General features: G+C 43.6%; 1 protein-coding gene across 1 annotated transcript in view; it reads right to left on the bottom strand.

Annotated features, from left to right (window-relative positions):
• Nucleotides 1-16,411, bottom strand: part of LOC126532321 (uncharacterized) — a 71,258-nt gene that overhangs the window by 8,429 nt on the left and 46,418 nt on the right. The window contains exon 11 of the mRNA XM_050180014.2: nt 8,977-9,289. Coding sequence (XP_050035971.1) covers nt 8,977-9,289 — 313 coding nt within the window. The remainder of the gene's footprint in view (nt 1-8,976; nt 9,290-16,411) is intronic.

Genomic DNA, 16,411 nt, shown 5'->3' with positions numbered 1-16,411 from the left:
TTTGTTTTTTTTTTTTTAGATCCAGAATCTCGTGCTACTGTTCTTAAAGTAGGATCTGCCTTTATAGAAACTACCTCGTGTTAAGCACTAGGATGTTCTCTTTGAGGGACGCCTACAGTGGAATGATCATGTTGGTTCTGTTGCAGTAAAAATTTCAAGAATAGGGATTCTTTTCAAAGTGCAGAAATTTATTTCCTTAGTGTATCAAAAAACAATTATTCGTTCTTTAAGTCTTATGAACTATTGTTTCTAGGGTGGGGCACAACTTTTTTTCCAACCCCAGAAAACTATGTACTATCCAAGAACATGCTGTACCCAATATTGTCCTCTGAACCTATTTTTGAGGCGTTTAACATAATACCCATAACAGAATAGTATGATAATGTGTTACTTAAAAGATATAAATTTAGCATTAAAAAAAATTCCTTTCTTGTTGTGCTAGCCAAGATAAAACATAAAACTATACAAAAAATATGTACAAATTATGGTCGACAAATGCTTTTTATCGATTACCCTTTCTACTAAATTCATACAATTATTCTGTCTGTTAGGAGAGTGATTTCTGTTTGCTTTTGTCTGTATTCAACCTTAGATAGCAAGTTGTTGAATGCTTTAATTTTAAAAGCCTGTAGATTGCTTTTTGTCTACATCCCCTTCATTATCTGAATGATGTAAGTAAATATTCCCGTCTGTGGTTTTTCTTCCTGCACCTGAAATACCAGTATTGTCAAGCATCCCGGGTAAAGGGTCTATATTAAATAGCAAAATTCAAAGAATAATTAGCAATTTGTAGTATGCTCTGCTGGTATATGCTTTTATGATGCCTGAACGCCAAACTACAAAAAAATTTTGGATGGCATAAGACGTTGCATTTCAGATATGTAAATATAAAGCAGGTTTCATGCAAAATTTCATTTTGAATAGAAGTGGATGCACTACACAAAGTTAAAAAAATAGATGTTTTGGTTCTGAAACTAGGAAAAAAAGAAAAGCACATGCTACCACTAGTACTTGCCCGAAAAAACTTTGAACCCAGAATGTTGAGAACAAGTGCTACTCCTTCCCATGACCTAAAAGCTTTGGCGACACCTGCAGTGTGCTGAAAATCTCGGAAGCCATGGTCCGAGATTTGCACTATATCCGCTAGTCACAACGTGTACACTTTGTCTGCTTAGGTTTCACTGAAGGAAGGCATTCCAGGGCAGTATTCTCACTAATTTTGGGGGATGTGATCGCTTATGCATGACTCGGCACCAAACATGCTGGCATCTGTAAACGACAGTGTTCTTGGCACAGTGCCAAGATAGCATGATTGCCACTGTGCAAGAAACATATTGCCTAGAGATGCCAACGCTTCCAATACCGAGTCACACAATGTCTCACGAAAGTGGTAGTATTGCTGACCGACGTGCACTGCATCTATAGCACGTGTTGCATGAAGTGGTGCTTAAAGTGGCAGTGTTGCCATCGCATACTTCTTCAAAAGGAATAGAAAGGATTATTTGCACTCATCTCAAAAAGTTTTACAGACAAGCACAATTTGTCTAATGCCCAATTCGGCTTTTGCACAGGAAAGTCAACAGAAACAGCTCTGGTAATGCTAAAGGAACGCATACATATAAAAAAAATGCTAAAAAAAAAAAAACGTTAGGCCTTTTGTAAACTTGAGCAAAGCGTTTGACTGCCCTAGTCACAATATCCTTGCAAAGAAACTTCATGTATAGCATTCGCGGAAAATCTCGAGCTGATAATGTCCCATGTTCAAGCTCACTGCCAATGTTTAGGTGGCTATAAAGTTCTGTCACAAGAGGTGTGCCCCAAGGTAGCAGTCTTGGTCCTCTCTTAGTCAATGCTTATGTTAACAACCTTGAATGCGTTGACAAGGCAGTAAGGTTTATTATGTATGCTGGCAGAAGTACTATTCTTTTTGGTCATGACATAAAAGCAGTAACACAATTTAATGATGTTCTATCACACCTTTCCCCTAGGTCCCAATTTAACGAAAAAGATTAGCTCAACAAAAACAAAAAAACAATTTTTCATGCAAATAATAAGCCATGTAATATGAAAACCACCTATTATAGCTTTAGCAAAGTCACTGGCCTTGTTGGTGGTTTGCATCGCTGACAGTCTCGGCAAGTCTTGTAGCGAGCGATGTCAATGGTTAGGTGCAACAAGTAATACTTCTGTATTTCTATGTGCACTAGTTGAGGTGTTTGTAATCGTGACTGAAGTTCGTCAGCAGCACCTTCGCTTTCCCTCCATGCAATCGAGTTATTGTGATGCAAGTTTTACGGTCGAGCAGCAGATGTTCCTTGCCCTTGACAATGCCTATGTCTGGAAGCTATGTAGGGCAGAAGCCCCACTGAAAAGTTCACCATCTCGGCGGCCACAGTAGACTATGCTATGCAGTGCACCACTGTTATCTTGGAGGCCACACACAGAAGATGCAGCTACATGCAATTGTCGCCGAGAAGCCTATTCAGTGTTATTGCTTGGTCCATGAACAGCATTATCAACTTTGATTTTTAAAGGGGCCCTGAACCATCCCTCCGGTGGTGAAGTAACATAGTCCACGGGTAGCATACATTGTTGTGAACATCACAGCCAAAGTTCTGCTGTCGTACGCGGTCCGTGGAGCTCGCAAGCGGAGCGCGAAGTCACCTTTCTCTCAAACGCTTTCGTTTCAAAAACCCCATGATCCTCGCTCCCTTCTGTGTGCTTTATTTAGTCATAAAGCACACTCCAATACGCGGCTGCTATTTGTTGCTGCGCTCGGCTACACCGCGCCCGCCGCTAGGTGCGCCCACGAGTCCAGTGGCTAAGGGCACTGCGGCTCTCTGAGGACAGCCACGTTTGGCTTACGTTTAGCACGGCATAGGCACCAAATCGGAAATCTGAATTGCGCGCCACAGTGACGTCTCCGTCGTAGCCTTCGCAGTGCAAGGCATTGGAGAAGGAAGGGGAGCACAGCTGAGGCAGTGTTTGATTGCCGATAACTCCGCTTCTGCTGAACACATTGAAATACTTTTTGCGGCAAAGTGGTTCTGAAATAGCCTATCTTTACTTCAGATGTATTTCTCCACTTCGATAAAAAGTGGTTCAGGGCCCCTTTAAGTTTATGACTGCGCCATATTGGCCCAAGAAGTCCATGCCGAGGATTACATTCTGTGAGCAACGCTGCAGGATTACGAAGCTCGGACGGTAAGTATGGTTATCAACAGCGACTCTTGCTGTACAGATTCCATCCAGTCAGCATCAAATTTCAGGGACTTCCCAAGCAGTCTTTACTTTCCTCAACTTGGTAGCGAATGGTCCACTGATGACAGTAGCATGTTCCTATGTCGATTAGAGTGGTGTCGTGGCCATCGATAAGCTTGTCGAGGTTGGTGGTTTTCTGTTTAACTTGCAGTCAGGCTGTGGCATTGGATTACAGCTGCATTGCATTCTTCAATTACCATCGAATTGTACCAACAGGTCTTTAGGCAGCGTATTCTTGAATTCAAGGCCTAGTCTTGGAGTTGGCATGTTGTTGCTACATCGTTGGGATGTTTCTTGCATAGTCTTAGACTTTTCAATGAAACAACAGCACCTCCATTGGTTACTGCTTTCAGTTTTCCGGTTAAGGGTTGATAGATGGGCATGGGTTGGGCCAGTTTATGGTCAGCGCTGCGTCGAGAGATAGCGACCTGGTGATGGCAAATCTAAAGGTCACCAAGGTTTCCACTGAGTCACTGTCACGTAGAGCTGTAATGTGGTCTTGTGGCCTGCAGTGGATGCGGCACACCGACGGCAAAGCCTTGTAGTCCCATCTTGCGGTATGGGCATTGGTGCATGGTTTATACAGAACATTTGACTCAGTATTCAAGGACAATTCAAGGATGCCAAAGGTCAGAATTCAAGCAGGGGGAACAAACCTTATTTGTACACATACACTGAAAAGTAGTGAAATCGTCTTGGCTGCAATTTCTTGCAGCTGCTAAGTTGGACACACACTTCAAGCTCTACAGGCCACTTTTCCAAGTAAACTTTCTTACTGTAATGATTGCAATTGCCTTCTGGCATGATTTTAGTAGCGTCCGATTCCAGCCAAAGATACTATGCCAAATGGCTGAACCTTACTTTCCGCTAGGCATTTATAGAGCCCATGGCTCTAAAATAGAGCCATGATGTCTGCAGTGTGATCCAACTAGCTAAACAACAAAATGGTGGCACAGCTTGGTCACTTTAGGTGCCTTTGTTTAGCTCCACGATGGCAACAGTGATTTAAACAAGCCCATCGTTGGTGACTGTGGACACATCAGATGGCACTCGTTTAGCCACACACTATAAAAAATATAAACCGTATCTACTTGATTTTAATGAGCACTAATTTTCCATGACCAAAAATATTTAAAGATGAAAACCTCGATTGTAATGCGCACCTGTTTTCCATGACCAAAAAAAAACAAAACAAAGTACAATAGTGCGCACCTCGTGTTTTTATACAGAAATACTATTTTCTCTCATTTGGAAAAAACAGATTTAGTCCCAATACACTAATGTTGCGATGAATAAAGCCGCAAATGGAAGCGGCGTACCTTGCCGCCAAGATCAGATGTCGCTATCAGGCAACTCCTTATTGCTATCAACAAACCAAAACATTTCATTCTCGGTGCCATCCATGGCATTTGAAATCCCGCACTTTATAAAGGCCTTGATGACCATGGGAGACAGGATCATATTTCACCCATCCAGCAAAGTCCTGCAGTGAGGCACGCTTCATTTTATTGGCGGGCGTGAATTTATGGCAGCCACTGACAAGCCATTCGGTGTAGAGCGCCCGAATTCTATCTTTCACTGGCTTGTTCAAACAAACATCGAGCAGCTGGAGCTGCGATGTCATGCTGCCGAGTATCAAGACAAGGTCGGTGTTGCATGCAGCCAGCTTTTCCTTGATGCGCTGGTCAAGGTGGCACCTGAACACTCGAGCACAAGCATCCCACACAGACCCAAACTGCCGCCGGGTCTCTTCCACCAAACGTTATGAATCCAGTCAGCGACCAAGTCTGCAGTCATCCAACCTTTTTCATTTGCGCACAATCATGCCACTCAGAAACATGATTCCTTTTGGGAGTGTCTTCCGTCTGAAGATAAGATACAGGGGCAGCTTGTGCCCATCCTCAGTGCAACAAAGCATTGCGGTGACTAGTTTTTTCGTGGCTGGAAAACAAAACGTGCACTTGCTTCACCCCCTTCTTTTCAACGGTTGTGATGGCAGGCATGTCAAAGTGGAGCGACATCTGATCGGCATTTCCAATCTGTCCGAAGTGGTAGCTGTTTCTATGGCGCAACTTCAAAACGTACCGCTGAGAACTGCAATTTCTCTTCATATTCTTCGGGCAATTTTTGGCATACCCCTGTCTGCCTTCTAAGAGAAAAGCCTTTTCTTTTCATAAAATTTGATAGCCAGCACCTGCTCTCTCTGAAGTCACTCCGCATTAGCCCTTTCCCTAGGGCTAAACAACATTGCCCGTACTTTGAGCAGATTGGTCGTCACAGGCCACTGTGCCGCTTGCTGCTCTTGCACGTATTCTGCGAGCAGCTCTTCCATTTCAGTGAAGCGGCCCTGCTTTGGTCTACTGAAACTCTTCCTTGTTGCTTTGCTGGCAAATATATCCTACTTCTCTTTGCACCAGTCCCACACGCAAGTTTCGGGAACTCCGAATGCCCGTGATGTGGCCCGATTTCCGTCCGTCTCCGCGCACACGATAACTTTTCTTTGAACCCTTTGAGGGTCCATGACGTAAATGTACGGCACTGCAAACAAGTCCGAAGTGGTCGATGCCGTATAGTTACAGCGCTGTCTGTATGTTTAAGAAGTACTCCAATTTCCTAACTTATTCTTTTCTGTCATGTGCTGCCACTATGTGGGAATACAAGGAATTTTTTTCGGCCGCCTCCCTCTCTCAGTTTTCATTGCATGGTTTATTTTAGCACTAGTTTGCTCCCGCGCATCTTGATTGAGGGCGAGGACCTATGGAGTCACCATTTGTCGGAAGTGCCTCCCTTGCGTAGGATGAGGGATCATGCGGTGCACTCCTTGTAGATTTCGCTTACGGTGCTCAATAAAAACATCACGTGGCAGCCCTCCTGGACATTTATGTAAGTACTCTCAAAACAACGGAAGTTGTTGACTGTCGATATAATAATCTTGGGCAAACTGAAAGCAGAGTCATTTACAGACGCTATCGCTTTGCCGAACACGTACAGTGAACGCCATTGTGCGCGGTCGCCACGATGGAGTCTCCAGAATCGGCTTCTTGCGTGAAAGGTAGGCAAATGCTAAGAGTAAACTATGTGAAATATGTTCTTATAGTGGGCTGTCTGTATAACCAACTGGAGCACAACAGAACGAAGCCTCAATGCAGCGATCGCACGGGTTCGCAGTGATCGAATGCACGTCTGCATGCATGTCTGCGCACAATGTTTTGCTTTCGCTGTGAGCGCGTTTTCGTACTGTGCCGTGAGCTTTAGGCCACAGCATATGAGCATTTGACAGTACACTAGCGAACCATTGTTGTGTAGACGCTATCAGAACTGTCAAAAAATAATTTCATTATAGAGACTTCAATGCCTACGGCAACTGATGTGCCGTCGCGACGATTTAATCTTTTTTTTTTCTTCTAAATCCTTGGACATTTCAATATTATTCCTGAAGTTACGTCGCACTGTATGTTTATTGGTCTTCTCAGCTTGCGATTTCCCTCTGCTTCTTTTTCATAATCGAGTGCATTAATTCATAACACAAACATGACCATATGCCATGCCTTTCTTTTAATGTGCGTCTTACCATTCCCGTTCCGTTCCAGTGAACTTGTCAGTGTAATGTCAACAAGTTCATAGACCAAACCGTCATGACAGCCGGGCAGCGGGCGGGCGTCTCAGTGCACATTTTCTGCTACTCACCGAACATTGCAGTCCTGGCACCGTGGCAGAAATTTTCCTCGAGTTTGTGCTTGCTGCACACCCGAGTTGTAGCCGATAGTTGCCTGCCGGTTCTAAGTTTCACACGCCAAGCTTCACGCAGCTCCTTGCCCTGCGGCTACGTGTGAATAAGGCTGACAGCAGGCTCCGTTGCGTACGTCCGGCACTGCAGCACTGAGCAGTAGCCTACCATGCTGCACGCCTCCAAAGGCAGCCACTACCTATTATAGTACTTTCAAATGTTGTCAAGGAGACACCGACGGCGGTAAAGCCTCACTACTTAATCAGAACCGCAGTGCAAATGGGACTTTAAAGTTTCGTTTTCAGCTCGCTTCGGCACTTCCGAAGCAGCCAAAGCAGCCAACGCGTCCACTGTGTCCATGTGATCCCTCATGCCACGTCACGCCGACAGTGGTGCCAGCTTTTCCAGTGGTGGAGCTCGCCCCAAATACTACCACTCGTGCATTGGCGCGCGGGCGGCCGGGTGGTTTCGGCTTCTTGCGCTTGCAAAAGTGATGGCTATCTGGTTACTAATCGCTTAAAGGGTGACCGCTTGTTTCTTGCTCGTTTAGTGCTCACTGGGGCGCACATAGGAAGGATGCCACCAAGCGTGCGTTTCCTGTGCTTTTCTTTTTTTTTTAGACTCATGAAAACTAATTGCCTCTGGTTGGCGATAAGATGAAGATTAGCGGAAGTTTGTCACAAGTTTTGCTTTTTTGACGGACACACAACCGCACAGTTTTCTTGAGTGCGTGCACCTACGCAGTTCTATTACGCTATGGATTAAGATTACGCTATTAGTGTAAGAGCAGGAACATTTGAGCCTTGCAAAAGATCCTAGTGTGTGCATTTTCAAAGCCTTAAACTATAACAATGCATCAAATTTTTAATTCTTATCAATTTATTTCCTTTTTTATTGTTGTTATTCATGAATGAAGAGTACATATATACCAACGCAAAATATTTTTGTCGCACTTTACGGTCACCCTAGAAAAATGACGGTAAATTTTTTTCAAAATAAGTCCCTAAGAAGAATTGGAATCCAATAAAAAAATAAACCCAGGGTGGTCGCATATGGTGAACAAGATCAACCCTCAAAGGGGTAAATGCGGCATCATGATGGATTCCCAGTCGGCGCTTCCATGCCGATTGAATAAACGCAGAAAACAGGAAGACAGGTGGTACACTAGGTTACACCAGCGCCTGGTTACACGTACAACATGGAGGTATGCACATGGAGGAAGCTACAGCAGCTAGGCTACAAGAGCGTATGAGGTTACCATTTTTCGAATGCCGATGGCGATATGGTAACGCGGATTTAGAGTCGTACTCGATTCTAACGCGCATGAAATTTTTGGACCTGTTTATCGAAAAAAATTGCACATTCGATTCGAGTAAATACGGTATATACTATAACTAAGATTGTTTCCTGATAGGCAGTGTCCATGCTATAGCCTCTATACAGAGTTTGTTATTTATCCAGGTGGTGCGATGAACAGGTTGCCTATATAAAGGCTTTCTGTTGTTTCAAAAAATAAAGTTGGTCGTCTGTGTTGTCCTGTCCTTTCTTTTCTTGTGCATCTTGTGCAGCGCAGTTATAGTTCAAGTGTGAACCAACCAGTCTAAGAAAGTATTAGTGCCAAATAATCTGAACTCCTAAAATCTGGATCACCAGAAATGTGCCGTTGCTGCCACCATATCAAAACAGTAGCTGAATCTGTCAGCCTCACATCTGGCATGGGCCCTTTGTTTCAGATATAAGGCCGGAGAAGGTGACTTCAAAGCCAAGGATTCTGTAAGGAAACCTCGCCTCATAGTATTTGAATAAATATGTGAACAGATTTGGCCAAAGCAAAATGTCATTATAAATGGCCTTTAAAGGTACACAGCACATGTTGAAATTAAACACAGATTTCCCTAGCACATATGAGCAGGAGTCATGCAAGCCTGTTTCCCTTGCCCTGAAGCGATGGAAAGCCAGTAATGAATAGAAAGAGAACAGCTGCTCACCAGTAGGTCCTCCGGAGGCACCGCAGACTTCTTTGTGCGACGTGCACGCGGGGTGCGGACTGGAGTCTTGAAGTCCGCTTCACTGTCCGATGGCTCTGATGGTGCCACTGACCGAGCCTTTGCCTGAGTGGCTCGAGTTGTACGCCGGGTGTTTCGCGTTGTGCGACGAGTGCGACGTGGGCAGTTTTCATTGGCCGCCTCTTCCTCTACATTCTTCTCAGTGGCAGTGGCCGACTTGAGAGCCTGGCGCAAGCTAGAGAGCTCTTCCTCCTTTGCTTCCATGGATGCCATGGCAGCTTGGTGAGACTGCTTACTGTGAAGGAATCATGCAGAGCAAGCAGAGTCATGAAAGAGTGTCACAGTTTACAGAAATAATTGGGGTGTTTCTCTACCATTGACAGATATAGCCATGACGAAGCAGTGTGAACTGACGACAACTGTATCGGTCAGCTTGCTTCTAGTAGTTGCAGAAGCAAGCAGTACATATGAAGCGTAGCTGTTAAAAGAACGTTCTCCAAACTCCGTTGCAATAATTTAGATAGACACTGAAAGTAGTTTAGGCTGCTGTCCAGGAAGCTATCTACCCCAATAAATTTTTTTTTTTAAAGAAAGATTTAGCAATTAGTAGAGACAGGAGCCAATGAAATGCTGAAAGATGACAGTGCAAGAAGGTGGGTTACTCGCAGGAACACAAACTAACATTTTTTTTTAAAACATTCTGCAAGCGACATTCCTCCCTTGCCTCCTTTCATACCCTAGCTAAGGGCCACAATGATTTTTTTTTTCTTTTTTCAGAGGAGATAGCTGTTAAGGTTCACATCCCTAGTTGCTTTGATCTCTGCCAGTGTCTTTTGCTGGAATCCCTGAAGGCATTGGTAAAATATTAAAGAAACAAGAAAAATTCATAATGCACAGCTGGGATCACCCACAGATTGCAAGTAAAATATTCTACCTCCAGGCCACTCCGCCTATGCTATAGAAAAGAATTCTGTGCTTGGACAATACTGTCCCTGACCTCTCAAGTGCTCGATGAAACCATTGGCTGATACCATGCTCTGCTGCTTATCCAAGAATGAGCGCCGAGGCTCAAATGATGCCAGTGGCAAGGACCAATAGGCTGGATGTGAAAAACAAAGCCACCCACACAAACGAATAAAGCAACACTGAAAAATTATTTTTCTTCCCAAAAGGAGACTGCTCACGCACATCTGCAAATGCACTCAGTTTATTCTGCCCGATTTTTTTTTATGCTTTCGGAGTCCACCTAGGGGGTCCGACAATATACACTACTTCAGTCAACCATCAGATTTTACGAAGGATACATGTATAAATAACTGACAATCTTGGCCCGGAGATCAGATTCAACAATCGATCATCATGCTTGCCACTTCGTTGTGCTTCGAGTGCTGTTTTCCTAGGCATAGGCATGCCAAATAAAGGATTGAGTTTAAGTCATGGCTTTGGCAGTGTCCCATTCCTCACTGTTATGACAATGTGACACTATGTTGGAGACCCAATCATCCCCACAGGATCTGCACACCATGCTTGCTTGTTTTCAATGCCCAAACCTGGTGAAGGGTGCTTTATATTGGCTTTTCCATGTGGGCAGGACACTACAGCACCTGCCACGGATTAACGAAAACAATTTTCTCCTCCCACTATGGTCTTTGTTGTTTGCTAATTCCTGTGTATACAGTGTTGCATTTGCACATAATGCAACCACGAATACAGTCAAACCTCAATATAACAAACACAGATACAACAAATTATTGGATATAACAAAGTAAACAAATTTTGTAGCCAATATCAGCATGTCGCAAATATATATGCTTATAACGAATATAGAATATAACGAAGGTATTTTCGTGTCAGATCCGACTATTAAAACAAGGTTCAACTGTACTAATGTGAAGGGAAACTTTCAGTCTCTCGAAAAACTTAATAACGTAACATGAGGTGATGCTCCAAAGAAATAGAAAATGTTGCATAAAAACGGATGCCCGTAGGACATTATTCATTGTTGCTGTGAACTGCCATCACAAAATGAAGTGAAGGGACAAGTACGGATGTCGTCTTGTCGCCGAGAACGGCGTTGTCTCCATGACACCCACCAATGTTATGGGCAAACAGCATTTCTGAAACGCCCGCGACATAAACGAACACGGCAAAGCCTTTCATGGATTGCGCAATGATGCACTGTGAGACTTCGAAGATTACTCGCGTGACGCACCTGCACAACAGTGCTGATCATCTTGCTCAAGGTGGCAATTTATGTTCCATAACTACGGGGACATGGGTCTTAACCCTTTAACCACCAATTTAACTTCCAAAAAAAGTACCAAAATCACCAATTTTTTTAAAGTACATGTAGTCGTAATTTTTTTCATGCAATTCTGATTCTGAAAATATATTGCATCATTGATTTCTGTTTAGAATTATCACAGAAATTAAAAAAGAAATAAAACTGGTGTTTAGGGCTGCTTTCCCTCAATGCATGCCGTGGTAATGGGTCGGAACGTACTGAAAGTCTAAGTATTCATTTGAAGCAATACACGGTAACACATTGAAAATTGCACAGATGTTGCTTCATTGTAACAAAAGCTTTCATAATTAATAGTCGCTCTTTGTGTGGTAGATTTGGTTCGAATGGATTGTGTGGATTTGGTAGAATGGTTCCCCAGTCAATACATGAAACCAGCCAAGAATGTCATTCTCGTCAGTAGGCTGCCGCAAGATTCGGGGCACTGAAGAGAAGGAAAACCGCGGAGGCGCATGTGGCGGGTTATCGGTATTCACGCGCTGCTTCACATGTGCACTGCTCAGTGCGTCACTGTCGTCATCGCCATCGCTCTCGTCATCGCCAACGTCCGAGTCGCTGTCGGACACAAATTCCATGTCGTCACTAACGCTGTTTTCTGTACTGCTCCAAGAAGCACTTCTTTTTCTTGGAGCATCGCCGCTACCGGCATTCCTGGGAAGCGCCATTATGAAATGACTGTTGCCAGGTTTAAAACACGTGCGAAAGGACACGAAATGCGGTTTTTCTTAGACAACTAACACAAGAGTCCAATACAAGAGTGGCGAGTTGATGTTAAACATTACCTCGCGTGCACCACTGCTGTTTGTCTGCGTAGTAGACAAAACACAAAGGGAGAGGTGTTTGCTTGGTGTGTTGTGCGTCATATTTCATAACCACTGGGAGGGTTGAGCATTGTCATTGCCTCACACATCGCATTGTGGAAGAAAAATTAAACTTTTATCGGATTATGAGGCAGGCCATAGTGGCGCACTCCAGGTTAATTTTGGCACCATGGTGTTCTTTAATGTGTCTCTAAACCAAGGTGTACGGGCATTTTTTATTTCGCCCCTGTCGAAATGCGGCTGTCTCGGTCAAATCAGTGACCTCGAGCAATGCCGTAGCCGCGAAGCTATCGCCACGGGCACAGAAGTGTTGATTTGATGTGCGATCGTGGCATGTTGCCTAGACCTTGCGGGTGCGCTTTAAGTAATGCGGCCCTGCTTCTGCACGCCCTGCACAAGTTGTCAGCTAAACATATTTGCATGGTCTTATTTTTCAGAAATAGCAGAAATGCACCGTACCATACATTGAACCTAAATTTATCCAGCGTTTCGTTGCCTTCTCGCATCACAATCAGGGGCCGGTCTGACGAAGCTCGCAATGAATGAGGCCCTCCTATTGGCTCAGCGCGCCAATGCGCTCAGAGGTGCCTTCTCATTGACTGTTGCTATGGCAACTAGGTCTAGCAGACGAGCTGGTCTGCTAGGCCTGGCAGTGGGTCGCTTCGAAAACCGCTGATACGTCGTTTTTTTGTTCATTGTATTGCGAACGTAAGCAGCAAATCGAACCTCCCTAAAAAAAAAGTTTGAGACTGAACACGCGTTTACGAAAAGTAAAGAAAGAGGAGGCGGTTCAAATGAGCCGACAAGATTGCGCTGGAGATAAGTCAATGCATCGCGCAATCTCATACCACATTGGCAATAACGCAGCAGCAAAGCTAACCATTGCCCTCTATCCCCGCGTGTAGGTTCACTTTGGAGACCGCAGACGATGTGCCGATGCCTACAGTATTCCCATGCCTCTCGCGCATGCGCGGGTTCGTGCTGGTGCATTACAGATTCTGTTCCTATTCGCGTAGTGCGCACCGATGCACGCGCCGCTGGTGGCGGCCTTGCGCAGAACACTCGGGAAAGGAGCCAGCCGCGCGCCGTAATTTGCTGCGTCGTTGATCGTGCTTCTGTGTCTTATTCATGTTTTCAAAGGAAAATATGCAACACCCTTGTCATGTGTGGGGTGACGAAAGCTTCAAGAAATGTCGAAAAATTGTTGCATGGTGGGGGGCTCAAATACCGGCGAAAATGTGCCAGCAATACAGTTCTAATCATTCCCCGCAAATCCTCATCAGCGGGAGCAATGGTAGCAATGGATCGCCGTCGTTGGTTGGGAAATTTCTTGTTCTCATCCTTTCCTTTGTTGGGTCTGTGCTTTTTCCACTCGATCATATATAGATGAGTAAGCGACGAAGTTCGTCTGCAGTGCAGCATGCGGTTTAAAGGCATTTCACTAAAGTTCTGAATGCCATTTGCCGCTTATACTGCTTTCCGCTTCTTTACCACCTTGCGCTAGCTAAGTAGCACGACTGCACGAGTGCATTGTGTTGTATGTTAAAGCTACAGAAGCTTGCAAGAACTGAAATTGTTGGTTTTATGCGGCCCGGTAAATCCTCGCACCAGCTGTCGCGCACTTCATGTTTTCGCATCTATTTTATGTGTGGCTTCGTGCATGTTGAACTGCTGCTAGTTTCATGCATAACTCTTGTTGATTTTGTTGAGGTGCGAGGTTTTCACCCTGTCTCATTTGTAAAGGGTCTAAATCACGCTGTGTCTTATCACAATGATACTAAGCAAGTGCTTCTTTAACAGCTTTATTCTTTTCGCCTGAGGGCATCTTAGATATTGTGTTTTTTGGGGAAATGTGTTTAGAAATTAGGTGGATCAGGGTGAGAATTGCTAATAGTTGCTGCATATGGTATTTTTGTTCGATTTTTGCTGAAAAGATCACGTCACACTTGGGAAGTCATCACACCTCGATGCTGTCTTGTTTGAGCAGACTTAGCCCGCCGAGCGATTTGTTTCACAACGTAGTCCCACCCACGTGAATTTTGTACTCAACGGAATTCTTTCTTATTATGCTTACGCCACAGAGGACTGAACCCGGTCTTGATGCCACGCTCATCTACTTTGACTGGCGCTGCTCTGCCTTTAAATATATCATGTGGCATCTCTCTCTAGTAATATTTAAAAAAAAAAAAAAACTGACAAGCTGGCCAGACTTTAGCTTTGTACGTTCCCTTGCGGAACTTAAAAGTGAAAAAACTGCAGCAGGAACGGCAGTTCATTAGTGTATTCAGCAGAATTACATCGGCAGTACAGTGCCAACACGTGCTTTTATTAACCCGTGCATTTGGAGACTTTGTTGACTAGCATATGTGTTTCAATCAATGAATTTGCAATTGCTCTTCTTGAGGCGACTCTGACTGCACTTATTCGGCGATGTCATATGTATTCAACGGCAGAAAGATCACAACTGCATGTGCAAACATCGCACAGTGCGGATTTGTTTGATATAATTCTGCACTGACGATGGGTGCTTGTTATTGAGGTACAGAAACAGCGTTACGGCAATGGTATAATTAAAAAATACGATCGTGACATCGCCTTACTCAACAAAATTTAGCAGCTAGTTAACGTTTCTTCTACTTCATGTAAATGGGGTTCATGGCATTTGTCTGCGGGATGCACCTGGCACGTATGTGGACCAGGTTGTCCCAAACACCGGTAACAGTGTGCTCATACCTGCTCTCACAGAGGCCAGCGTCTTCAGCCAGCGTCACAGAGGCCATCACAGAGGCCACGGCAGAAAAAGCAGTCTGTCATCCGAACAAAGGAGAAATCGCTGCCGCGAACTTCAGCCATGCTTACTGCAAAGGGTTGTCTGCTACTGCTCCCGCACATACTGTTGGAAGCACCCACTAGGTGGCTACCAGTGGCACCTCTATAGACTGTGCACTAATGTCTACATCAGCGGAAGTATTTTGCATTTTTAATTATATTGTAATTATGTCACGGTCTTAAAGCTTGAAATTTATATTTTCCCTGTTTCTTTGTTTTCTCAAGTACAGCTTCTTTAAGGTCTCAAATTTTGGGATCAGCACTGTGTCCCTTCTGCTCATTCAATTATTGTCATTCTTTTGTTCCCTGAATGGAGGAGAGTCAGAGAGTGCACAAAAACTATGATATAGTGTCTTAGCGCACTGAAATATTTTGAAATCTTGAAGAAATCACAAACAAGAATTCACATTTGAAAATCTGCATGCAACATGCGAATTTAAAACTTTGCCTAAAGTACAGATACAAACATCCAAGTGCTAACTTGCAGTATTTGAACATCCAGGTGCATACCTGCTTACTTCTAGCTATCCTGTTCCAGTACATTTTTTGCAAGTCACATCCCAAATTTTTAACACAAGAATTGTAACTACTTTTTTTATTGACTTCAGCAAAAAACTGCATATTTGTAAGCAGTACACAAGATTAGATGAGTCCTGAAAGTTTCATGTGTCCAGAGCAAATATCAAAAATGGTTGTTCTGGATGCCATATCCCCTCATATTTAATGTTGCTTGTTTTTGCACTTTTTTCTAAACAAATTTTGGGCTCCATGTAATATTCAAGCCTCAATATCTCAATGAATTTTTTTTTCTTTGCAGAACGGAGCTTCTTGTATACTCTGAAATATAGCCAGGAAATGTTTTTGTTTTCACTTAGGAAATTAATTACTTTGCTGCATTTTCTGACCCCTGGTTGCCACATTTTGTGGGTTTGTATTCAATGGGCTATAAAATATCTATTAATTGTCAGATAAAAAAAAGTGCTTGCTATCCTTCATTCCTTACTCTTTATGCTATCTAACTATGCCTTACAACTAAATTTTATTGTGCCATTTATTTTTTTATTGTTGCCTTAAACAATGGCAGTGACACGTTCATTGTAGAAATGAAATTATCTACAATAAAACTAATTACATATTTGAAAATCAGCACAAGAATCTTAAGACTGGAAAGTCATTGTTCATGAAAAAGATGAACATTATTTCAATAGCAGTGTCCCCCTTTAAACGGAACCTCAAGGAATCAGGGAAACTGGTTCCGTTTATCAGTAGTGCCATTTACTGAGAGACATTGCAGAGAGCATTGCATGAATACAAAACCAACCAATCATGAGGCTAGTGTTCTGTTTAAACAGCAGTTCTATTTAAGGGGCGACACTTGAAAGTGAAAACTTGAAAGTGACTTTCTGGATGTGTTTTTTCGTCCAGTGCCTTTGCCTTATGAAAGCCATATCATAAGAAGCCAACA

Source organism: Dermacentor andersoni, chromosome 5 (assembly GCF_023375885.2).
Source record: "Dermacentor andersoni chromosome 5, qqDerAnde1_hic_scaffold, whole genome shotgun sequence".
NCBI classification, from domain to species: Eukaryota; Metazoa; Arthropoda; class Arachnida; order Ixodida; family Ixodidae; genus Dermacentor; species Dermacentor andersoni.
The sequence above is the reverse complement of the archived record's forward strand: the minus strand, read 5'-3'. Positions and strand labels throughout refer to the sequence as shown.